Source organism: Pelodiscus sinensis, chromosome 2 (assembly GCF_052426305.1).
Source record: "Pelodiscus sinensis isolate ZL-2025 chromosome 2, ASM5242630v1, whole genome shotgun sequence".
Classification (NCBI taxonomy): Eukaryota; Metazoa; Chordata; order Testudines; family Trionychidae; genus Pelodiscus; species Pelodiscus sinensis.
In genome coordinates, this window is record NC_143053.1 from 31,445,984 (window position 1) to 31,471,129 (window position 25,146).

A 25,146-nucleotide genomic window follows, 5' to 3' on the forward strand; every position below is an offset into this window, starting at 1 on the left:
AGCCACCTCCTCCTGTAGCTCTCTACCTTCTTCCTGAGAGATTCCACCAGTAGACACCTTTCATACTAGATGAGCACCACACCCTGGTTTTCTATGAGTGGGAATTGCAGGTCACAGTCTCTGCAAATCCATCCCAGGACCTGGGTAGAGGCATCCATAGTTAGGTTCTCTGTCTGGATATAGGCGCAGGTGAGAGAGAAAGGAGAAGTATTGTCACTGTTGGTGTAATCCTTCCTAACCATAGCAATTATATCTAGTATCCCTCCCACAAACTCTTGCTCAAGCTCTTCTGTTTGCAGTCTCTTGTGAAATCAATGTTTAGAATATTTACTGATTTGAAAAAATCAGTTCTTCTAAGCCTAAGAAGAACCACAATACTGCAGATCTTTTAAAACATTATTTGGGGGAAATCATGAAATATTTTGAAATTTCAAACTTTAAATTTTGAGAACAAATAGGAAATTTTTTTAAAAATTTCCTATCATTTTTTCCTCCTTTTCCCCAACCAATACCTGGCATTATCAATATCGAAGCTTGAATCCACTTGTAACTGTCTGAGGGAGGCTTGCTGTTGAGCCAAGTTACTAAATGTGTAAGTCTGCTCTGGTTCTTTTCAGCACATGCTCAATACAATGTATATTTGCTATGAGTAGACACTTATTTGTCAAGTAGTGTGTCTAATACTGCCTTCTTAAAATATAAGACTTTGAAAGGCTGTGAACAGATTTTGTTTATTCCCACCTGTCAACTTATTGAATGTTTTTCCTATTTCATGCTCTGGAAAGTAAGAAAATGGATTTCATGCTCTTTATCATCAGAAATCTATTCATTATAGTGTGTCATAATGCTTACAATTAGATACACTCTAATCTGAAATTAGGGAGTTTATGCTAGATAATAACTGCAACAAGAAATGGTTTTGGCTATTCTCTCACTTTTGACGTGAGGTTGTTCCTGTATAAAATAATTACATTTCTTTTTCAGTATTATTCTAATAGCCTGTAATATTCTGATTGTGCACTTTAGGAAATGTGATGAGTGTTCTCATTGCAGGACCTTTCATGAGGCATTCATTACCTTGCAGGTTTGAGCAGGGAGACATTGCACTTTTAAAAGTGTTAGGCAGATCAGCCTTGTCTTATCAGAAGGATATCATGTTTAGTTTGACTAGTTTGCAAACTGCCTACTGTATTGGATAGACCAGCACAAACAGAACCTGATTCTTAACTCTTTGCTCAGGCAAAACCTCCACTGAAGTTTAAATCAATGATTCATGATGTCAGATGGGAGATTTGCCCAAGTAATGATTGCAGGATAAGCGATGAAGTATGTCTAGCCTTAAGAGTATAAGAACTTAAGCCACAATTCATCATATATATAACACTAAATATTTGTGTCATCCCACCGAAGTCAACTCTTATGCTCGAGTTATATATCTATATATACACACACACACTTAGATATTTTGCTTAGCATGTTTACTCCCATCCTGGGAGTCTGCTTTTGCTTAAAGTAGGAGTACAGATGGGCAGAGATGTATAGTCGTTCCTGGATTCTGTGAGCAGAACAACTCTTGGTTTAATGTAGGCTGTCATAAATATTGCATCTAAATGTTAATAAAGACTAGAGTGATCCAGAATGATGTAAGCCTTAGGTCTGAAATGAAGAGAGCTGAAGTAGAATGGAAATAGAAGTATCTATCTTCATTCTCCCATCACCTGTAAAAGGACATAAAAATAGTTATACTAAGCTGATCAACTCTTTTTTGAGCTCAGAGGAGTAAACAGGTACACGGCAATATTTCAGTTATACTGCATGAAAAATCATCAGAAAACCAGAAACATTACTCATCATTAGAGTCAAGCAAATTTTTGGCCAAAACGTCTTGTCAGCAAACAATGTAACTTAAGTGACACCAAAATGTTTCTCTAATTTAAGTTGAATTCTCCAAATCTTATATTGAAAGAAGGCAAACAAAAATCCAAATAAACCAAAATGTTTCTTTTGACATTTTTTAAATGAAATGTTCTGATAGTTATTTTAATTCAAAATTACTTTTAATTTAGAAATGTCCTTCCATTTTATTTTTTTTTAAGTAAAAGACAACTTGAAATCAAATTGAAATGTTTCAGTTGGGTCAATGTTTCATTTGACTCAAAACTTTTTTTTAACTTTGATTCACTGAAAATTTTGAAAAATGTTGTTTTTGGGTTGTACCAAAAGGATACTTAACTGTATGGTTCAGAATTGTCAGTGAACCAAATCAATTATTCATACAGCTCAATTTTATATGGACATCTGGGAAATTTGCAACTCCTGAGTTGTGCTAGGTATAATAGATGAGAAAAAAATAGTTTACCTCTAGATTGTGGTATTTAGTCACAGGTGTGTGTTGAGATGGTGTGTAGGTGGTCGCATAGTGGGCACACAAGAGAGTGCCACACCGCTTTCAAGCAGGAGAGCTGAACTAGGGATGTAAAATCCTGTTTAATGAATTAACTGGTTAAATGGGAGAAGTGGAGGGTTGCTTCAGCCCTCTGGGCTAGAGCCGCACACATGTCACTGGCAGGGGCTACTCTAGCCTAGCTGCTTCCAGCCTCATGCTGAGCTGCCAGTTAATGATAATGGTTACCCATTCCCCAGGAGCAGATCCACTCAAGCTGTGCAGGCTGGGAATTGGCAGCCTTCTGTGGGGCCAGAAGCAGCAGCCGCGGGGGAAGGAGGGGGGAGATGGATCCCAAAAGATGGTGAGCACTTCCTATGAGAAGCTGAGTGCCTTGAACTCTGATACCTGCATTCTATCATGAGAACTGAGGTAGCTCAGTAGCCTACATGACTAGGCTCTTCTACTGACCGAGCAGCACAATTTCACTCCAGTTCATTTGGTAGGGAGAAGGTGATTTGATTCCCACTTACCCAATGCTGTCATTCGGGTAAGTCCAGCACTTTGAAAGCACAGCACCTTATGCTTCTGAGAACAAGAAACACTTCCCTTTTATTTGCACACCAGTCTGATTTCCATTTTTTAAAGAGACTCGACAGGTGTCAAAGGTATAAAGACAGTGTCTATTCACTTGCAGATATTTTGTACATAATTGGCAATTGCAGCAGAACTGTCCAAAATTTGCATCTAAACTGTGTTGTGACAACTTGACAGTTTTTGTTTTTGTGGAAAATAGCACCAAAACCAAAAAAATTCCAACTCTTAGCACAGGCAATTTTCATCAGATAACTAAAGAAGAGGATATTTCATCATATCTGAAAACAAATTTGTGAAATGCATCAAACAGCTGAAAAATTCATGAAAAAGACCTCAAAAAATGAGAGAGCAGTTGAGGAAGCTATTAATGATACAGTCACACAATTTTGGACTACAAAATACTTGCATGTTTCACAACTTTTAATGTGAATTTTTGTTAAGTCTTCAAAAAGAGCATTCAAAATAGTTCTGAAAGGTAAAGGATTGTAGTAAAGTATTCTATTTTTTCTGCTATATTCAGGTACAAATAGGTTTGTGATTCTTTTTATACAACTTCACAGAATTTCACATGGCCACAGCTAGTATAAATTAATGTACTCTCATCGAAGTAAATGATGTTGTGCCGATTTATACCACATGAGGAATTTTTGTGAATCTGGTTCCTTTTATCTACTATATATTTGAAAGTGTCTGTTTGTGAGTGAGCAAGTCTATTTGTACAAGAACTCCTCCTAAAGGATAAGAGCTAGGACCACCAAATTCGGTATGCTACTTCCTCTTATCACTTAAAGCACTGTAAGCGTTTGGTCATGCAGGGTGGGGCGGTTAGCTCCCCCCCACAATTCATACAGGGATGCATAAAACCATAGAGAAAACAGAATCAACAGGTAGGAGAATGGGATGTCTATAGTCCTGAGCCTCCAACTCCCAGGCACCCTTTAGGGAGGGTAGGGGGGCTTCAGCTCCCCCCCCCCATTCATACAAGAACTCTGTTGGCTGTTCCCTTTTATCAGAGCATAAGGGGAAAGTTCACAGTTTGCTGCATTTCCCACTCTGGCTGGGGAAAGTAGGAGGCAGACAAGCCTGGACCTGCCCCAGTGGGGGGATATGTACCCTTTCCCTAGACATGCCTCCAGCAACTGCAGCAACCGTGGAGAGGTGCTTCTCACCTGTCCCCAAACTCTTCTGTAAAAGAGGGCTAGAATATTCCTCACTTCCCCAAGGCAGCCTGCATACTGAACCCCTCATCTCCAGCCCTACCCCAAAAAGCAATAATTTAAATGAAGAAAATAAAAAATTAAGGATTAAAGCAATGCTGGATAAAACGTCTAGTACTTAATACGAATATGCACAATGGATTAATTTCTGCTAACGGTTACCTCAGAGGATAAACAGGTATCGTCGAAGGACACTTTTGTAGAGGACAGATAGGTATTGGTGACAGTAATGTCTTCTAGTTCAGTGCTGAAGTGATCGGACTCCTTGATGACACTGTAGTTTAGGGCCACACTGTAACTGGTAGGTTTCTCTGACTGTTTCTTCTGGCAATTGCAGAGTTTCTTGAAAGATGCTCTGAATTTCTGGGACATGAGATTGTAAATCACGGGGTTGATGGCACTATTTAGATAAATGCAGATTCTACAAAATAACAGGAACCAATTTTCTTGGAAAGGATTGGAGAGAAAGGAGTTTACAACCACCAGCGTCCTATAGGGCATCCATAAAAATGCAAACAAGATCACAACCACAGCCAGCATCTTGGTAACCTATGGAAAACAGAAGGATACACAATGAAAAAGTAGAACATCAGTGCTCAGTGTTCTGTAGAGATGTGAATGTAAAGTTGGTATTGTCTGAACAGCTCTGAATTTGATGACGTGATCTATATCTGGGTCTCAGTTAGAATTTTGCTATTTTCTTACCACTATAATGAGCTGATCCAAATTCATTGATCCAAACTCCCCTGAACTTTCATAAAATAAGGATGATTCCTTATGGCTGGGATCCATATTATTCAATTAATATCCAGTTAATTCCCATGGAACATATTTTAGGCCTGAGTCTTTGCAACTACAGTAAACTTGCTTAATGGTGCAGTTATGCTCCTGAGAAATGCTACTTTAAGGGAAACAATATTAAGCAAATCCAATTTGCCCATTAGAATTAATGTAAATAGTGGGAGTTAGGTTCCAGGGAATTTTTTTTTCAGGAACCATAAAATATTATACACATGTACAGTAAAAGTTTTAAACAATTTAGTACTGTACAGAGCAATGATGCTTGCGAAGCTTGGTTGAAGTGGTGGAGTCACAGGGTGGAATATTTCCCAGGAAAAGTCTTGCTTCTAAATGATAAATTAGCACTTGGCAGAGCCCTCAAGGGTTAAGATGTTATTAATGTAGCTTCACTTTCTAGAGCAGGGGTCTCAAGCATCTGGCCCGCAGGCCAGTCCCGGCTGGAGTGAATGAGCAATCTAGCCCAGGACTCTTGGTGGGCCTGGGGGACCTGTCTATCACTGGTTCTAAGCCCTGCCCTTCCCTTCCATAATCTGCCTCTCCTCCACCCCACTCTCATCTGATCCATGCCACCACTAGAGCAAGGGGCTCAAACCTTGTTTCCCAAGCAGACGGCTTTGGGAATCACCAGGGATGGGCCTGGTGCCATATGACAGCAGCGATCACACCCCCAGCACACACACTTCCTGCAGCAGCAGGAGCTGCAGGGGGGTCATTTGCCATGGGGGAAGAGGACAGGGTGATGGCAGGAAGGGGAAGGGGTTTGGGGATGAGGGCCCCCAGCCCACTGGGAGTCCCAGACCAGATTGTGCAATCGCTCTGGCTGGGTCTGGCCCATGGGCTGGAGGTTTGAGCCCCCTGCTCTAGTGGTGGCATGGATCAGATGAGAGGGAGAAAACATCAGATGCACCCATGGCAGTGGCTGCAAACATTTCCCTGAACCATTCTGTCCTGCGGTTGGTGCATACAGCTGCACAGTGCCCCAGGGTGTGTGCGTGAGAGACAGGCAGAGATGCCTAACAGTGTGGTTAAGAGACAGACACAGATGCATACATCTGGGTACAGACAAGGTTGTGAATTGCCCCTTTCAGTATGCTGGTGCCAGTTCAAGTGCACTGCCCTTGTAAGTAGACCAGGAAGTTCAGACACAGGACACTGTCGCTTTGATATCCTGCTTTGAGACAATTATATATGGAGTGGGGGGCTTGATGAGGAGAAATTGGGACATCCTGACATCAGCATCTGTCTGTTCCTTCCCCCATCCTCCCTGCACAGCCAGAAGGAGGCTCCCAGAAGCAGCTCCAAGGCAGAGGGCAGGAGCAGCTCAGCAGTCAAAGAAAAGGCAGCTGAACTGCAGCTGCCCAACTGCATACCTTACAGGTAATGTGGAGGAGCTAATGGGGTGGATGACTGCCAACACACCTGGATATTATAATGACATTATAAGGGAGCATTGTACAACCTTAAACAAGCATGTGCTCTAATAGATATGCAACAAAACAATGCTAACAAGGACAACACTGTGTAGGGAATTACTGTACCATAGTTAGGAATAAGTGTCTATTCCCTTGGAAAGAAAGCAACTCCTGTCTTCCCCTCAATGGTATGGAGCAGCTACTTCTAGTGCTGACTGTGTGTGACATTTTAAAACTGAAACCAAATTACCTACTTTAATGGTTACTGTCACATAATAGCAGACTCCCAAATTCAGTACAAAGACGTCTGAGTTAGATTAGTTTCTAATAAAAAACCTAAACAATTAATTCAGACATTAAGTCCTGGTCAAGTGACTCATACATTATTTTGAAATTCTTACTGATAGCCCAAAACTTGCCAGAGAAACAGTGGGTTACCTTACAACATTATCATCTTAGAAATATCACTTATTTCACTTAAACAGACTTAGAGGGTGCAGAGCTGTTCTTAAGCATTTGCAGAATACATAGCTGTGTATGGCTAGGGCCACCACTGTGGGATGGGACAGCAAGAAGCAAGCAGTGCTGGCGCTGGTGGCCAACCCCATCCTTCTCCCTCCCCACAAGCAACACCCAGCCTCCACTCACCCGCGCCACCTTCTGGGGATAGAAGCAGGGTCATGTTTCTGGGATGTGGGGGACCCTGACCAGGCTGGGGGGCCAAGGCTGGAGGCAGGCATGGCCCTGGGAGTGGAGCCCCGGAACTCACGTAAAATGTGGGGCCAGTGGCAACTGGGACCCCCATGTGTGCGGCCGATGTCAGAGTTCTGGGCAGCAGCCGGGACCTCAGGAGACAGCTAGGAACTCACATAAGATGTGGGGTGCTGCAACATGCTCCAGATCCCATGCCTGTCTCCCTACTCCTGTCCCTACAACCCTGAGCACAGCCCCTGGCCCCTCCTCCATTTTCCCTGCCCACCCATAGGGAACCATAAATCATAAGGATGGCCCTGATTGGTGACAGAGAGCAGCTTCTGAGCTTACACGGAGCTCTTCTTCAGGTCTGGGAATGGTACTCACAGGTTATGTCTATGCTATAATAAAACACCCATGCTTTAGGACCCCAGAGACCCAGTATAACTCAAATGCATTCTGGGTGTGGCACACTGTTCTATGTAGTGGCACTTAGACCACTAAGGGTATGACCTATGAAGCCAGGCTTCATGAACTGGGCTTGTTTAGTTTGGAAAAAAGAAGATTAAGGGGGGGACATGATAGCGGTTTTCAAATATCTAAAAGGGTGTCACAAGGAGGAAGGAGAAAATTTGTTCCTCTTGGTTTCTGAGGACAGGACAAGGAGTAATGGGCTTAAAGTGCAGCAGGGGAGGTTTAGATTGGACATTAGGAAAAAATTCCTAACTGTCAGGGTGGTCAAATATTGGAATAAATTGCCAAGGGAGGTGGTGGAATCTCCCTCTCTGGAGATATTTAAGAACAGGTTAGATAGACATCTGTCAGGGATGGTGTAGATGGAGCTTGGTCCTGCCTTGAGGGCGGGGGGCTGGACTCGATGACCTCTCGAGGTCCCTTCCAGTCCTATTATTCTATGATTCTATGATTCTATGTCTACACTAGCTCGTTAATTCAAGCTAGGTAGGCAAATGAGGCGACCAGAGTTGCAAATGAAGCCCGGGATTTAAATATCCCGGGCTTTATTTGCATGTTCCCGTCCGGTCGCCATTTTGAAATTTCACTAGCCTGAACTCACTGCCGTGCGGCTACACACAGCAGTGATATGTTAATTTGAACTAAGTCCTTAGTTCGAATTAACACGCGGCAGTGAGTTCGGGCTAGTGAAATTTCAAAATGGCGACCGGATGGGAACATGCAAATAAAGGCTGGGATATTTAAATCCAGGGCTTCATTTGTAACTCCCGTCACCTCATTTGCCTACCTAGCTCGAATTAACAAGCTAGTGTAGACATACCCTTACAGAGAAAGAGAGAATAAGTTGCTCTGAGAGCTCTACAGCTGAGAGCTCACTGGCTTTTAACTCAAGCTGCAGAAGCTCATGCACTAATCTCCAGAGGTCTCACGTTAGTTCTACCTGTCAGTGTTACATCAGCACAAGCCCAAAAACCTACACTGCAATTTTATATTCCTATAGCCCGAGCTCCACAAGCTCAAGTCAGCTGATATGGACTAGCAGCGTGGGCAGACATGAGATGGGCAGTAAACACTTCATAGTTGTAGGAAAAAGGAGGGTTATTGAATTATCGATTGTTGTAATCCAGTGCCTGTTTTGACTCCATGATCTGTAGTATCTAACAGAGTTACAAATGTAAATTCCCATGCTCACCTTTTGAAGGTGTTGTGTGGGTTTCCTCTGAGGACAGACTGTAATAGGATTAGAAAAGAACTGGATAAAATTCATGGAGGTGAGGTCCATCAATGGCTATTAGCCAGATAGGTTGAAATGGTGTCCCTAGTCTCTGTTTGCCACAATCTGAGAATGAGCAACAGGAGATGGAGCACTTGATGAGTTCATGTTCTGTTCATTCCCTCTGGGACACCTTGCAGTGTCCACTGCTGGAAGACAGGATATTGGACTAGATGAACCTTTGGTCTGACCCAATGTGGCCATTCTTACGTTTTTATGAAGATTGAGAGGTCAGGTATGGACTGATTGTTTACTGAAAAGTGTTTTGTCACTTATACTTTTATCACATAAAGTTTGTTTTAAAAAACCAATGAAAAACTATTCCTTGAGGGATTCCAAAAAGTTGGAAGTAAAGTCAATAAAAATAAAAGTGAAAAACAAGGGCAGTAAAACCAAAATAACGAGTTCTTAAAATGAGTCCCACTATTCTGAATGTAGCTGATATACTAACAGTGTTTTATCGTTACAATATTTAGTGCCTTTCACCCTGTAATCTCCAAGTTATGCATTTAAAAAAGTCTGAAAAATTTATTAATAGTTAAGATGAATCTTTTGGTGATGAAGAGTTAATAATCTGGAAACACAGACACCCACCCACCCATCCCATTGATTTCAGTGGCACATCACAGAGAGTAAATCAGTCTAGAATTACATCCAGGCTACGTCTATACTGCATCCCCCTGCCGAGAGAGGGATGCAAATGAAGCACTTTGGAAGTGCAAATGAGCTCGGGATTTAAATATCCCGGGCTTTATTTGCATACTCACATTCCGACGCCGTGCCGATCAGGCTCAGTGTCGAAAGTAAAAGTAAAGTGTAGCCATGGCTCTGCTGACAGTGGGGAGCTTTTTCGACAGCTCCTGTACTCCACAAAAAATATTGAAATCCCTGGCTCATTTGCACTTCCGAAGTGCCGAGAGAGGGATGCAATCTAGACACAGCCCCAGTATGTATGTGCGAATTTAGAGGGTGAGGCTCTTCCTAGTGAATGAAGACTGTTGGCTTTTACTGTGCTTCTTTGAATATTGCTATATCTTATTGAAATAATGCATTTGTATCTACCAGACAAATTAATGAAATTTCCCGTTTCCTGCTCCATGGTGCAGTTACACATTACAACCTTTTTCAGGGTAACTGTGTAAATAAGACAATGGTACTACAGCTCCTATGACTATTCAAAATATAATTTCATTGCCTCGTAGGTAGGGATATGAATTTTTAATACCTCTGACAGAGGACTGAACTTTACTTCCATAACTCTCCTACTAACCTTAACATTGCATTTTTAATTGCTTTGTTTTTGTGTCTTTGGTTAAAGCTGTAGGGAATATACTTTTCTTGCCTGTCATAATCAGATTTTTATTATATAGAAAATATGCACTCTCATTGCCTGAGATGTTTTCTCCTGTCTGACTAGATATATTCTAAGTGTTTGTTTGATTTTTACTTATGGGTGTTGATGATAACACATCCGATTGAGAAACTTATCACTTTATAGTTATAGGCCGCTGCTTTATTTGCCTTTCTCTGGTCACAGACTTATAGCAGTGTTGCAAAATAATCTTAGCTGGCTAAAACAGACTGTTTTTAGACAGAAGGGAAAAGAAGAGAGATAGGAAAGAGAAGAAATAAAGAAGGGAGGGAAACAGACACATTGGAGGAGATGGAGGTGAAGTCTCCATGCCAGATGATGCTTGGGATTCAGAGGGAGGGACCTGATAGAGGCAGTGATGTCAGCTGGTTCCATTTCTCTGGCCTGGTGTGGTCAAGACATCTCTCAGGATTATAAAGAAGAAGATTTAAGGCCCCAGATGGTGGTGTGGGGCTGGAAACCTTAAAGCTGAAGTTTGTTCCAGGAGCCTTTTACTCCCTAAGGCTGTGTCCAGACTCAGGGGTTTTTTCGGGAAAAGTAGCCTTTTTCCGAAAAAACTTCACCTGCGTCTGGACTGCAGCCGCGTTCTTTCGAAATTAAATCGAAAGAACGCGGCTTTTCTTTCGACGGCGGTAAACCTCATTTCACGAGGAAGAACGCCTTCTTTCGAAAGTGCTTCTTTCGAAAGAAGGCGTTCTTGAATGTAAATAGGGCTTCTTCGAAAGAGAGCATCCAGACTCACTGGGTGCTTTCTTTCGAAAAAGCGGCTTGCTCTTTCGAAAGTTCCGCGTGCAGTCTAGACGCTCTCTTTCGAAAGAGGCTCTTTTGAAAGTATCTTTCGAAAGAGCCTCTTTCGAAAGAGGCTTGCAGTCTAGACATAGCCTAAGTCTCTTAAGGACCCCAAGAGGAAGTGATGGGCAGAATAGCTCATTCTCTTACTATTTTGTCCAGCATTTAGGCCTAATATCCCATTTGTACATTTTTCTGTCAACATTTGCAAGTTCAGAAGCTGTCACAATAGCTTATTACATCAATGTTATGGGCTATTATGACAGCTTATGAATTTATACCCCTTTTTATAATTGAACCCATAATAATGGTACATTTCTAGGCCTAATTATGACGGTAGACCACAGAATTTCCTGAATTAATTCTAATTTCAGACCAAATATCCTGAACTAAAGCATTTTTTTTAGAAAAAAATCTAGGATTGATTTAACAATGTGCAGTGATGAAGATTATACTACATCTCTCAGTAAATTGTTCCATTTGTTACTTACCCTCACTGTTAAAAACGTGCACCTTCTTTCTAGTTTGAACATGCCTATCTTCACCTTTTAGCCATTTGATCTTACTTTTCATTTGTTGGATTGAAGAACCCTCTCTCATCAAATTTGCACTCATCCTTTTAGACTCTGATCAAGTGACCCCTTAATCATCCCTTTATTAAATTAAACACCTACCTTCCATTATAGGCATGGCTCTTCTGTGAACTCTTTCCAGTTTATCAATTTCCTTTTTATATTGTGGACACAGCATTCTACCCCTGGTACTCGTGCCAAATATTAAGTAAATATAATCACTCTTCTTTTAATCAATAATCCCCTCAGTAGTCTAGAACAGTGGTCCCCAACGCGGTGCCTGCAGGTGCCATGGCGCCCGCTGGGGCATTTATGTGTGCCTGCCGAGTGACTAGGGCCAGCCCAAGCCATTCTTGCGCCCCGAGCCCTGGGTGCGTGGCCAGGGCCAGCTCGAGCCATTCCTGTGCTCTGGGCAGCAGGCGTGCAACGCATGCGCGGCTCTGCCCCTGGGCACACGGCGCATGTGTGGCCTTGTCCCCGGCGCACTGTGCACGCAATTGGGTGCGTGGTGCCTGATGGCAGCTCTAAGGGGCGCGGCACCTGATGGCAGCTCTAAGGGGTGCCATGCGGCCCCTGGCCCCAGGTGCACAGTGCGTGGCGCCCCTTATAGCTACCATCTGGCGCCCCCCCATAGATTGGCGCCCTGGGCAGCTGACCAGCTAGCCTCCCCCCCTTAATCCAGCCCTGCATGCGGCGCATGCGCAGCCCTGCCCCCGGGCGCATGGTGCATGCGTAGCCCAGCCCCAGATGCGCAACGACTGAGCGGTGCCCAGCAGCCCCAGAAGGTTGGGGACCACAGGTCTAGAATCTACCATCTTTCTTCCAATTTGTTTCTTGTTTTTCTTTTTGTGTTTGTGAGACTGAAGTCTCATTATATTTGATGTCACATTGGATTGTATAGTATTTTGAAGTTACCACGAGTGAAATCCTGGTCCCACTGAAGTCAGTAGCTAAACTTCCATTAACTTCAGTGGGGACAGAATTTCACTCCATACATCAAAATATCTTCAAAGATCCATCTTCAATCTTCTGGGTTATTACATATTTGTAGTCTTTATATTGATCACAGGAGAGCAATATGGTCCTTAAAATACTCCAGGAGGAACTGACCTTTCTTTATATTTACTATTAATTGTTCAGTCTCAAATCTGAGGTTACAATGCTATGCAGCAATTGAAAAAAAAATCAAAAGCTGATGTCAATTTCAGTTCATTTTCTTGAACACTTATGTCCAAATGATCATACAATATTGAAATAAATCTCAACGCTGAACTTGCATTATACTGCTCTTTTTTTTTCTGTGTAAAGGAAATGAGACTTTGAACTGTCAGGATTAAAAAGCATGCTTGCCAGGACACTTAGTCTTTTAATCTTCTTGATCTTACCCCAAGTCAACTTTGCAGCTTTAACTGGATCAACTGGAGTGATTTGGACACTTCTGTTTTCTCACCTACAATACCATTTAGTATGGTAATAAGATGTGAACGGTTTCCCCAAGCAGTTGTGTTTAATGAGATCATTTTGCTCCATTTTCTCTGCTCAAATTGTGCTTGAGTGCGCCTACAAACTGCATGGCCATCTTACTTCCAAATTTCTATGCCTTCGCTCGTGGTGACTTGTGCAATTTCTCCAAAATTAGTCTATTTAACAGAACTGTAAAATATGATATTAATAACAGTCAAGTCAGTTTTTGTTGTAACACTGCACCCCTATTCTTCATCATGATATCATTATGATATGATTATAGCATAATTATGATGAATTTTGTCCAAGATAAGTCATGTGTTATGTCACTGGCAAAATTATGATTTGCTGAATATGATTGTCATATGTATATGCATGTATCATGTTGGTATCTGTAGTTATGAATATTTACTATGTATCTGTATTTCAAATGTAGCTACACCTGGGTGACACCCACTTTCAATCTAGGTAGCAGGTTGGGAAGGGTTTATTCAGGGTAATGAGCTATTAGGGAAAACAATAGACTGCTGGAGAATCTTATCTCCCATCTGGTGAGCCTTCCTGAGAATTCTCTAGACCAGTAAGCCTTCCTGAGAATTCTCTAGACCAGTGGTCCCCCACGTGGTGCCCGCGGGCGCTATGGCACCCACCGGGCCATTTATGTGTGCCCACGGAGCAATCTGGGCTGGCCCCGCCCCTGGACGTACGGCAGGTGCCAGCCCCGGGCTCATGGGCGGCTCCTGCCCCCGGGTCGCGGCACATGCCGGTGCCAGCCCTGGGCACGCAGCGCATGCTTGGCCCCGCCTCTAGGCCTGTGGCCCATGAGCAACCCCACCCCTGGACGCATGGTGCATGAGCGGCCCCGCCCCCAGGCACCTGGCAGCCCCAAAACATTGGGGACAACTGCTCTAGACAACCTTAAGAAATGGCTGCTATGACTCCACAAGGTCATGTGATCCAGGGCACATGATTCTGGACTTCATTTTGGAGTGTCTGTATTTATCTACACACTGATGTGAGAACTGGTTTTAGAACAAAGAGTTCCCACCAAATGCTCAAGTGATTTAAGGAAGGGGTTGACATCGGTTGTTATTCATGCCCCATACAAGAGAATTCTTGAAAACATCTGAGGAAGAAAAAATGATCTGGGGAAAATGCTAGATCCATGCTAAAGGGATTTGTAGCTTGGGTTTGAATACCTCGTGATTCCAAACTGCAAAGGAACTGTAGCTTGTGCCTTAAGAATCTGCAGTCTGCTTTTATCACTAGCTAGAGTGAGAATTTGCTAATTTATATTGTAACTTTCTAGTATTTTAGACTTAGTTTGCATTTTTATTTACTTGGTGATCTGCTTTGATCTGTTTGTTGTTACTTATAAATACTTAACGTCAATCCTTTTGTAATAAATAAACTTATTTTATGTTTTAATCTAAATCACTAAGTTTGAAATCTTAGCTCAGGGGGCAGTTGCATTTTGTCTCCACATTGAGGGATGGATGAACCTTCTGAGTCTATGTAATACAGTCTTCAGTGCAGTGCAAGATGGTATAAATTTGGGTTTCTTTTCCAGCTGGTGGTTATTTTGACTGTGGCCTCTCTATTGTTGCTTCATGCAGTGGCTGGTCAAAACCTGAATGTCATTGCATCTGGCTGTATCTCTACCTATAATAATTTATGGAGATATACCTATCTCATAGAGTTGGAAGGGACTTTGTGAGGTCATCAAGTCCAGTCCCTTGCCCTCACAGCAAGATCAAGTACTATCCCTTACAGATTTGCCCCAGATCCCTAAATGATCCCCTCAAGGATTGAGCTCACAGCCCTGGGTTTAATAGGCCAAGTGCAAACCACTGAGCTATCTCTCCCCCTGACCATACCTCTGTGAATGACTGCGGAAGGAAAAACCGGGAATGAGGCTGTAGTTTGTCATGGCAGCACAGTGTGAGAGAGAGCCCAGGCTGGTGGATCAGAGGGCTCAGTGTCACCTAGTTCCAGGTGGTGACCCAGGCTAACCTTTCAGATCCATAATTACTCAAACTTCTCTCCAAGCAGTAGCCATGTCCAAATCCATGCCTTATTATTTGCTCACCTAAGCCCTGGTCTATACTACGGAGTCATTTTGAAATAACTCCCCTTATTTCGAAATAACAAGCGCAGTGTCCATACTATTAAGCCCATTATTTTGAAATAATGAGCTGGTTATTTCAAAATAATAACTCCTGCTTTTCATGAGGAATGATACTTATTTTGAATAGCATGAGTGTGGATACTCAGCTGCTGCTATTTTTTTTTAAAAAGGGCCTCTGGAGGCCTCTCACAGCTGCACTTATGGCTGGTTTGGCCACACCTGACGGCTGTGTCTACACTGAGCCACTTATTCCAGAAAAGCAGCCACTTTTCCGGAATAACTTGCCAGCTGTCTACATTGGCCGCTTGCTTTTCCGGAAAAGCAATGATGATCTATTGTAAAATTGTCAGTGTTTTTCCGGAAAAACTATGCGGCTCCCATTCGGGCAAAAGTCCTTTTCCGGAAAAACTGTTCCGGAAAAGGGCCAGTGTAGACAACACAGTAGTCTTTTCTGCAAAAAAGCCCCGATCGCGAAAATGACGATCGAGGCTTTTTTGCGGAAAAGCGCGTCTACATTGGCCATGGACGCTTTTCCGGAAAAGCATCCTGCCAATGTAGACACGCTTTTCCGGAAATACTTATAACGGAAAACTGTTCCGTTTTAAGCATTTCCAGAAAAGGGTGCCAGTGTAGACGTAGCCGACAAGTCCAATGCTTCTCTTCTTCTGCAGAGCTTAAAGCAGCAGGCAAAAGGAAAAGGGCTTGTGGCACCAGGAGAGCTTTGCGAGCCCCATGCCACACAGCATCAATCGCTGGAGCCATGAGTGACCCCAGCGCTCCCTCTGCACTTCCCATGGCTGCCAGCACTCCCACAGCACCCTTGGATATCCCTGGCCAGGGACAAAAGAGGGTACTAGGCTGGACTGATGTGGAGTCTCATCAAGGTCTGGCGGGGAGGAGACCAACCTCCAGGATCTACGCACCAGGAGGTAGAATGCGGATGTCTACAGCCGTATGGCTGCCACCCTGGCCAACAAGAGCCACATGCAGATCATCGACCAGGTCCATATGAAAATCAAAGAGCTCTGGCAGGCCTGCCTCTAGTCTTTCATCTGGGGGTTTGACGAGGAGTGGGCCACTGATTGGGAGGAACGCTGGGCTGACCAGGAGCAATGGAAGGCCATGTGGGACCAGCTAGAGTGTGCTCCTCCATAACTTCTGTGATGGAACGCATGGCTGCGTGCATGGAGCAGACCACCAGCCACTTCCCCCACAACTCCCTGTCCCTGCTCTCACCCCCGTTTTTCCTCCTAGTGCCCCCAGGGGCCATTAGGGCCCCCAAACATGTGGAGGTGGGATCTCTCTGGCAGCTGAAGCCTCCTGAGCTACCCAAGGAAGTGCCAGTCCCAACCCAATCCCTGAAAATATCTCCCCCGTTCCCTCTCCCGCATTCCAGATTCTTTCTCTAGTCTCTCCCATGTTGTATATCCCCCAAATAAAAAAAATCCAGAGTTGTGTTTTCCAAACAAAAAGACGTATTTATTTGCTCTGGAGGGAAGGGAGGAAAGATGGGAAGGGTAGGGGAGGAAAGGCATATGGGGGCAATGCAGGGATACATTGTGGAGAGGCCTGGGAGAGAGTCTCACAGCTGGCCTTGGCTGAAACTCTCCCTCAAGTCTTTCCAGATGAGCTCTTCTGATGGCAATGGTGTCCAGCTGCTCGTAAGCCCTGGCCAGATGATTAGCCTCTGCCCTCCCACCCTTGCAGCAAAGTCTCCCCCTTGCTCTCACATAGGGGATGTTGTGCTCACTGAGGTCCAGACAGGTGAGGAGACTCCTGAAACTTTCCTTCAAGCAGCCGAATGCACACTCCACCCCCACGCAGCACCTGCTGAGCCTGGCATTGAAATGCTCTTTTGGTGGGGTTCAGGCTGCTTGTGTAAGGCTTCATCAGGCAGGGGAACAAGGGGTAGTCTGAATAGCCCAGGATGCACATGGGCACGTCCACATCCCTGCCCCCATGGTGAGGTCAGGGAAAGAAGTGCCAGAGTGCATCTTTTGGAGGAGGCAGGAGTTCTGGAAGATGCAGGTATCCGATGTTAATGTCCATGAACTATCCCTTGTGGTCCACCAGGGCCTGCAGCATCATTGAGAAGTACCCCTTTCTGTTTATATAGTCTGAGGCACAATGGTCGGAAACCAGGATAGGGATCTGAGTGCCACCTGTGGTCCCCCCCTCCAATTGGGAAGCCCATGGTGGCAAAGCCATCCACAAATGGATTGATATTGTCCAGAGTGATGACCTTCCACAGCAAGATGTTGTTGATGGCCTTTACTAACTGCAGAAGCATGGTCCTGACTGTGGTTTTCCCCACTCCAAATTGCTTTCCAATGGAGTGGCAGTTGTCCAGCATGGCGAGCTTCCGTAGGGTGATGGTGACATGCTTCTGCAGGGGGCTGGTGATCTGAACCAGGCATGAAGACCCTCCGCATGCGGAAGTTCTGGAGCCACCACTGGTCATCTCACAGTTGCAGGATGATGCCGTCCCACCAGTCAGAACTGGTCCCCCGCTGCCAGAAGCAGTAGTCCATGGGGTCTTACGGTTTGAGCTGGTCATTGTCGTGTTGAAGCAGCATGTGAGCAGTTTGAATGAGGCACAGCACAAGGTCTGTGAGCCTGGCACTGCCTTGCAGCAGCTCTGGCTCCATGCTGGAAGTTCTGTAACATCAGCAAAAGCAACCAGAGCACACAGGGTGAGTTTGATGTCCCGTGAGGGGGGAGGCAGTAGGAATGCTGTGTGAGCACATATCCCAACTAGCCTCAGCAAGCAGCCACAGGAAGTGTCCAAGCTCCTGGTACCCACCCCGGAGTGCTTCCAGGGGCTTTAAATCCGATGCAGGCTCCAATCAGTGTGGATGCGCTATTTTGAAATAATTCTGAGCTATATTGATGGTGCCTTGTAGTGGGGATGTGCTGTTTTAAAATTATTATTTTGAGAATTATTTCAATTTTATTTATTTTGAAATAATTTCCTAGTGTAGACATGCCCTAAATGTGGAATGCATTGCTTCAGCTAATGAGCTACATCATTTTCTTGTGGCAAGTATTGCTGAAACCCCATCTGATATAAATATTAACATCTTCATTAGCTACCACATGAATCTTGCAAAATCTGGAAAAATAACTGGGGCTAAGCATATGCTTAAAGTTTAGCTTAAATTAGTTGCTGGATCAGAGTTAGAGGGCTCAGGAGTGAGGCCAAATTGTGATTCCATCCTGGAAGGAGAAAATGTCAAATTTGCGCTGTATTCCACAATAGGTCTCCTCTCTATAAAGAATGACATACTTAATTTCTGGCTAAGCCCTGGATCAAAAGTAATTAGAATGTCTGTATAGCTAAGAGATTGTGAATGGGATTCTGTTCATTCCTGGAACAGGCAGGGCAAGTATGTAGTCTCGGGAGGAAGCCCAAGGAAGAGGAAGATTGAGAAGTTAAGTGTTTCAGAATAAATTGGAAACGGCATCTCATATAGCCTGGAATGTCACTGCAAACTATACTGTAGGTTTCATTTGCAATAATTGCAGGCCAAATTCTTCTTTATTAAACCTGAATAACCTGCAGTAAATTCACTGATTTTAATAGAGTAAAGTTAGCTTTATTCTGGTGTGAGTAAGTGCATGTCTGCACCTGGGTATTCAGGAAAGTTAAAAAGAATCAGCTGAACATTAGAGTTGTCAAATGATTAAAAAATTAATTGCAATTTATGGTGAGATTAAAAAATACAGGTTAAAGCTCTCTGGTCCAGCACCCTTGGGACCTGACTGGTCCCATACAAGGGAATTTGCTCTTGCTGGGAGGAGGGGCGGTCCGTTTTCCCCTGTGGCTCCTGCTGCCAACTGGGCTCCACACTCCATCCAGCGGCTCTGCTGCCATCAGGGGCTCTCCCTAGTGGCCCTGCTGCTGCCCGGGACTCCACGTGCTCTCAGCCCTGTAGTCTGGCAATGCTCCTGGCCCCACAGTGTCATCCCAACGATGCTGGGACATTGCTGGACTAGGGAAGTCCAGATTACAGAGTTTCAATTTGTAGCAATTAATCTCAGTTTTCATTGCACTGATAAACAATAATAGAATACCATTTATTTAAATACTAGAAGACTTACCCAGTATTGCTTAGGTTCTTCAGGGCAGGGGGCTGGTGGTATGGGGGGGGGAGGGTGCAGGAGTCAGGGCAGAGGCTTGGGGATGTGGAAGGCTCAGGGCAGGAGGCTGGAGGTCGGGGGGGGGGACAGGAGTTAGGGTTGGGGTTGAAGCGGGGCTCACAGCAGGGAGTGCAGGGTACAGGACTCCAGTCTGTGGGTGAGTGGGGGCTCAGGGCAGAGGGTGGAGGTGCAGCAGTCAAAGCAGGGAGTTGGAAGAAAAGGGGGGGCTCAGGAGTGAAGGTGGAGGTAGCTGCAGCTTCTCCCTGAGGCCAGACAGGGACAGTGGAGGCTGCACATTCTGCCTGTCAGCTTCTCTCTGGGTTGTGGGGAGGGCTGCTGGGAGCAGGGAGGGGACATGCCGGCCACCTACCGGTATTCCCTGGGGACAGCCCACAGAGGTAGCATAGCTGCTGGCAGATGCTTCCCAAGGCAGGCTGAGGTATTGGGGATCATGCTGCTGGTCAGCAGTTGCTCATTGGTGTGCTTGCTGCCCCTCTGTGGTCATTTGTGTCCCTCCTGTGCTTGCTACCCCCCTGTGGTCAGGCATGAATATAACTGTCCCTCCTATCAAAACCCTCCATTTCTGTTTGATACAGAATAATCACATTCTACGTACATCTCATTATCCTGGCACAAGCAACCCTGACCTTGCTTTAAGCTATGATAAGAGGAGACTGCAAATGAAATTTGGTGGTCCTAGCTCTTACTGTTTAGGAGAGGTTCTTGAACAAACAAGCTCACAGATGGACAGAAAGATGGACAGACAGATGCACATATCTAAAATGTACAGTGAAGCTTTTTGGATATTTTATGACATTTTCAAATATATCAATTTCAATTGCAACAGCATACAAACTGTATAGTTCTCGCTTTATTATTTTTGATTATCAATATTTGCACTATAAAAAGACAAAATGAATAGCTTTTTTCAATTCTCCTCTTATAAGTATTGTAGTGCAATCTCTTTATCATGAAAGTGCAAATTAAAAATAAAGATTTTTTTAATATAACCATACTCAAACACAACAGTGTAACACTTTAACATCTACAATTAACCTCGTTATCTCTAGCCTTATTCTGGCCTGCATATTTATACCTGCCTCTGGAAATTTCCACTACATGTATCTGACGAAGTGGGTCTTTGCCCAGGAAAACTTATGCTCCAATACATTTGTTAGTTTATAAGGTTCCACGGGACTCCTTGTCACTTTTGCAGATCCAGACTAATATGGCTACCCCTCTGATACAAGTTCATTGAGTCCTATTTCTTGTTCAGCCAATTGCTAAAACAAACAAGTTTGTTCAAATGTATGGGAGATAATACTGTTTGCTTCTTATTTACAATGTCATCCGAAAGGCACTTAAGACAAAGTGCAGAGTAGGTACCAATGTGAGATTCTAAAGATAGCTACAGCATTGAATCCAAAGTTTAAGAATCTGAAGCGTCTTCCATATCTGAGATGGAAGAGGTTTGAAATATGCTCTCAGAAGCCTTAAATGAACCACAGTCTGATGCATAAACTACAGAGCCATACCACCAAAAAAGAATGTCAGCCTTTTGTTGGCAGTATCTGACTCAGATGATGAAAATGAACATACATCAATCCATACTGCGTATTGATCAATATCGAGCAGAAGCAAATCCTTTGGAATGGTGGTCAAAGCGTCAAGGGAATAAAATGTTGAATATATCTGTCATATAAATGCCTTGCAATGCCAACTACAACAGTGCCACATGAACCCCTATTTTCTCTTTTATGTGACATTATAGCTTTAAGTCCCATAAATGTAAACAAATTTGTTTGTCTTAGTAACTAGCTGAATAAGTAGTAGGACTGAGTAGACTTATAAGCTTTAAAGTTTTATATTGTTTTGGTTTTGGGTGCTGTTATGTAAAATATAATTCTACATTTGTAAATTGCACTTTCATGATACAGAGACTGCATCACAGGTTGAATCTCTCTAGTCCAGCAACATCTATGGTTTGGAATGATTTTAGTTAGTCAGATGTCCACTTATCATGGGTGTGCCGCAGTCCCATAAAGTTTGTTTACAGCCAACAGTCCTGGCTCTTAATGTTCTGTACTGTTGTTTAGCTCTAATTTACCCCTAAATGTCTCCTAAGTGCCCAGTAATCAGTGGGAGTGTTGGTGATGTTGGGAGAGAAAAAAACACTTCCCATTTCATATAATCCAATTTTACTACCTTGATACTTCTGATTCTCCAGTCATTTGTAGAGTGTTCTTGGAAAAATGTGGTAGATTTTCTCATGTAAAAACATTTCAGGTCTTCTTTTTACCACATAAAAATAGTAATAAATAAATAAATAAATTAATAATAATACCAATGTTCTCTATCCCTGGCTTGTTCACTCCATTAGTGTTGCCTTTTAGCATTAGTTACAGGCTTGAAAGAGCATCCAGGACTGTCTGAGCAAGTATGCATTCACCTTGCAAATTATTCCACTACATTTCCTATCTGTTGGGTTAACTCTTATACTCGGAGCTGAAGCTGCTCGCACTCTGGGGATCAGCGTCTATTCTGTTGCATCAGTGCAACACCAATGAAGAGACTAGAGATGTACTGATATAAATGAGGGCAAAATCTGACTCTTAAAGCTCGATTCTGCCCTCACATATGCAGGTGTAACACCCATTGACATCTGTGGGAGTTTTCCCTTGGTGTGTCTTGGACTTTATTTAGATTGTAAACTTTTTGAGATAGGCACTGTTTTCCCATATGATTTTGCAGCATTAAGCACATTTTGGATGCTATCATAATATAAATATTATGAATAATATTAATAGTGCCACCTTATCATTCTCCTGTCTACATACAGCACTACTTGCAAACACTAGATTTACTGAAAACGCAGCTACAATAACCCAAGAAGTTGACAGTCTCCATGAAGAGCCCTCTCTTCATAAAACAGAAAATAAATGTTATATATGCTATAAATTGTCATTTTAATTTTTTAATATGAGAAGAACCATTGTCCGAAATGCTAAATAAAAAGACCATTCAATTTTTTGAAAGGACACTAAACAATACAAAGCACACATTTGCAAGCATGTGGATTTACCCTTCATAATGATAACTTGAAAAATAGTATTAATTGCTAGATGAAACAAACTGAACTACTACTCACCTAAATAACCAATCTCACGAGATATATGTAAACAATTACAAATTACGGAAAAGAAAGAACAGTTTGTCTTTTTCTTAACCTGGGATCTCTCAATCTGTACATGTTTACATCTCTGCTAACAGGCTCAATTAACCTGTGGGGTGAACATTAATCCCACAGCAGGAAAAAGAACCTCATAAATAGCAACAGTTTACACAAAGAACTATGAAAATCTCATGTTTAGATGCCTTATCCCTAACCACAAGGATGCAGATGGACTTGAGCATTTCAAAAGAGATCACCGCTTCTGGCATAATACCTACAAAAATTATGCTACCTTTGCTGAAACATCCCTTTTAGTCAGAACTGTGACTCAAAAGCATGAGGCTTCTGAAAACTATTTGTTATTAAAGCAGGGTAGTGTGGAGGAATTGGGTACCCACAGTTTAATGAAAAGATAAAGCATGATCAATGGGAGTGTAAGGTGCCCTGCACTTCTCAGGATTGGCACCTAAAATGTTAGATGGCACAGGAGAGATGAGTATTGTGTGTAATTATGAAGATGGTTGGTAGACTTACACCTCTGTGCTATTTTAGCATATATGCCAATGTATAATAAATATGATAAAATCTATTAATCAAATTTAAAGCATCAAATACCTTCAGAATATTTACCTATTAATTATATGATAAATTGAAATAATAATAGTCATTAGCCTTTGTATAGAATTTCCCCCTACAGATCTTTAGAAAAGTAAATATTATCTTTATAACAGAGATGGGGAAACTGAGTCACAAAAAGTAATAACTTCTCTCGTCACACAGTGACCCATTAATACAACAAGTTTTAAAACAGGACTTAGGACATCCAGTTTAGTATCCTATCTTCAGATTTCAAAAATAACTCTGGAATTATAGTGCATTTGTCCAATTTATTCATACGTCAAAGTATAGTTTTTTTCTTAATGTTTCATTTTGACAGTACCTAGTTGATTTCTTGAAATGCCATAAAAAGACACTTGACTGTCTTTCAAAACTGCTTTCTGTGGGAGTAGGCAAACATTTATAGACATGCTGGAAAAACCAGTTTACTGAATGAAATGCTCTAATCACATCTCTGCACTGGTAGATTTTATTGGGGGGAGAGGGGAAGGGTTGTGTGCCTTAATTGAAATAAAAGATATAAAGCACATTTTTGATATTTTCATGAATTTTAAGCAAATCTCTTTACTTGTTCAATTGTCTTAAGAAAAAGCTAAAGAGAGCATGTGTGTATGTGTAAATATCATATTTAAATACATTTCCTACCTGCCTTCTAGAAGCAATAGTGCTACTGAAACCCCTGTTGTTCATCTTGGAATTCATAGTCTTGTTTTGGTGAGTTGAGTTGCTTCTCCGTTTCTTAGGGTTTTCTTTTGGATCTGAAGGGATGGGATTCAGAAACAATATTCTGGCAATGAGTCCATAGAGGACAGTGGCCAATATCATTGGCACAACATAAAATATGCCAAAGTCCATCATGTATATAGGGGAGTAGTAGCTCCTGGATACCTTGTAGCCACAAGAAACAATTATAGTATCTTTGTAGACTACTGTGTTGAGATCTAGCAGAAAAAACCAGAGGGTACAGTATATGGAAGTGAAAGCCCAGACAAAAATAATGATCTTTTTGGCTCTTGAAAAAGTACATAGGAATTGAGCTTTGATTGGGTGGCAGATGGCTATATATCTCTCCACAGTGAAGGCGGTGATGGAACAAGAAGAAGCATTGATGCCTAGGTACTGGAAATACGTAATGCAGAGACATCCCACGTAGCCGTAGACCCAGGACCCATACAGGCTCTCGGTGATGTTGGGAAGTCCTGCAGCCACCAGCACCATGAGATCAGCCACAGCCAGACTTACCAGGTAGCAGTTGGTGGGGGTCCTCATGTGTTTGGTCCTGAGGACCACCAGCACCACCATGATATTTCCTACTATACCCAGTCCACAGATGAGGAGAACCAAGAAAATCGTAACCACTTGGTACTCAGTAGTGATCACCTCTTGGCTTGGCAGCAGCCCTGTTTGGTTCTGTTCATCCCCTGTGCTGTTCTCCATCTTCACCAGCTTAAAGCTGCTTCTGCTGGACGATGCTCTCAGCACATTTTTTTTTAATCTCCCTGCAAAAAAGTTAAACACAGTGGAGAGTGGATGCTGCACAGCCCCATGGCACAGTCTCCATAAGATTACAGTCCACGCACAAGCTGCCTTTGCTCCAAAACTCCTGTTTTTTTCCCCCAATTACCAGAGGTAGGTCCCCCTCTAATCCTATTTCATTAACACAGGATAAAAAGCTGGTTCTTTGAACCTGGTCTGAGACACTCATGTGAATGAATGCAGCTAGAGATTTCTCTCTGCAGAGCAGAAGGGGAAAGGGAGGGGAAGACAGAGTCTTTTCCCTTCACTGACAGATCGCCAGCTAGCTAATACAATGAATGGGACAGTACCACCCAATATTACCAGATTTTACCATCCCGGCTTTTCAGGGAGCAATCACAATGTAAAGGTAGGCAAGACAAGAATGAGGAAGCAAAGAGGGGAAGTTCAGTCATGCCCATCAGAATTCCTATCCCTTTACGCTGGATTGCCACTCTGCAGTGTGATGACTACTGTCAGTTTGTGTATTCCTCAGCACTATACAATTTGCAACAAAATATACATT

General features: G+C 43.0%; 1 protein-coding gene across 1 annotated transcript; it reads right to left on the reverse strand.

Annotated features, from left to right (window-relative positions):
- Positions 1–4,308: 4,308 nt before the first annotated feature.
- Positions 4,309–24,571, reverse strand: TRHR (thyrotropin releasing hormone receptor). Its single transcript, XM_006113021.4, is given in 2 exon segments — positions 4,309–4,746; positions 23,751–24,571. Coding segments are annotated over 2 exon segments (1,230 nt in total). The 5' UTR covers positions 24,543–24,571.
- Between the last annotated feature and the right edge of the window lie 575 nt (positions 24,572–25,146).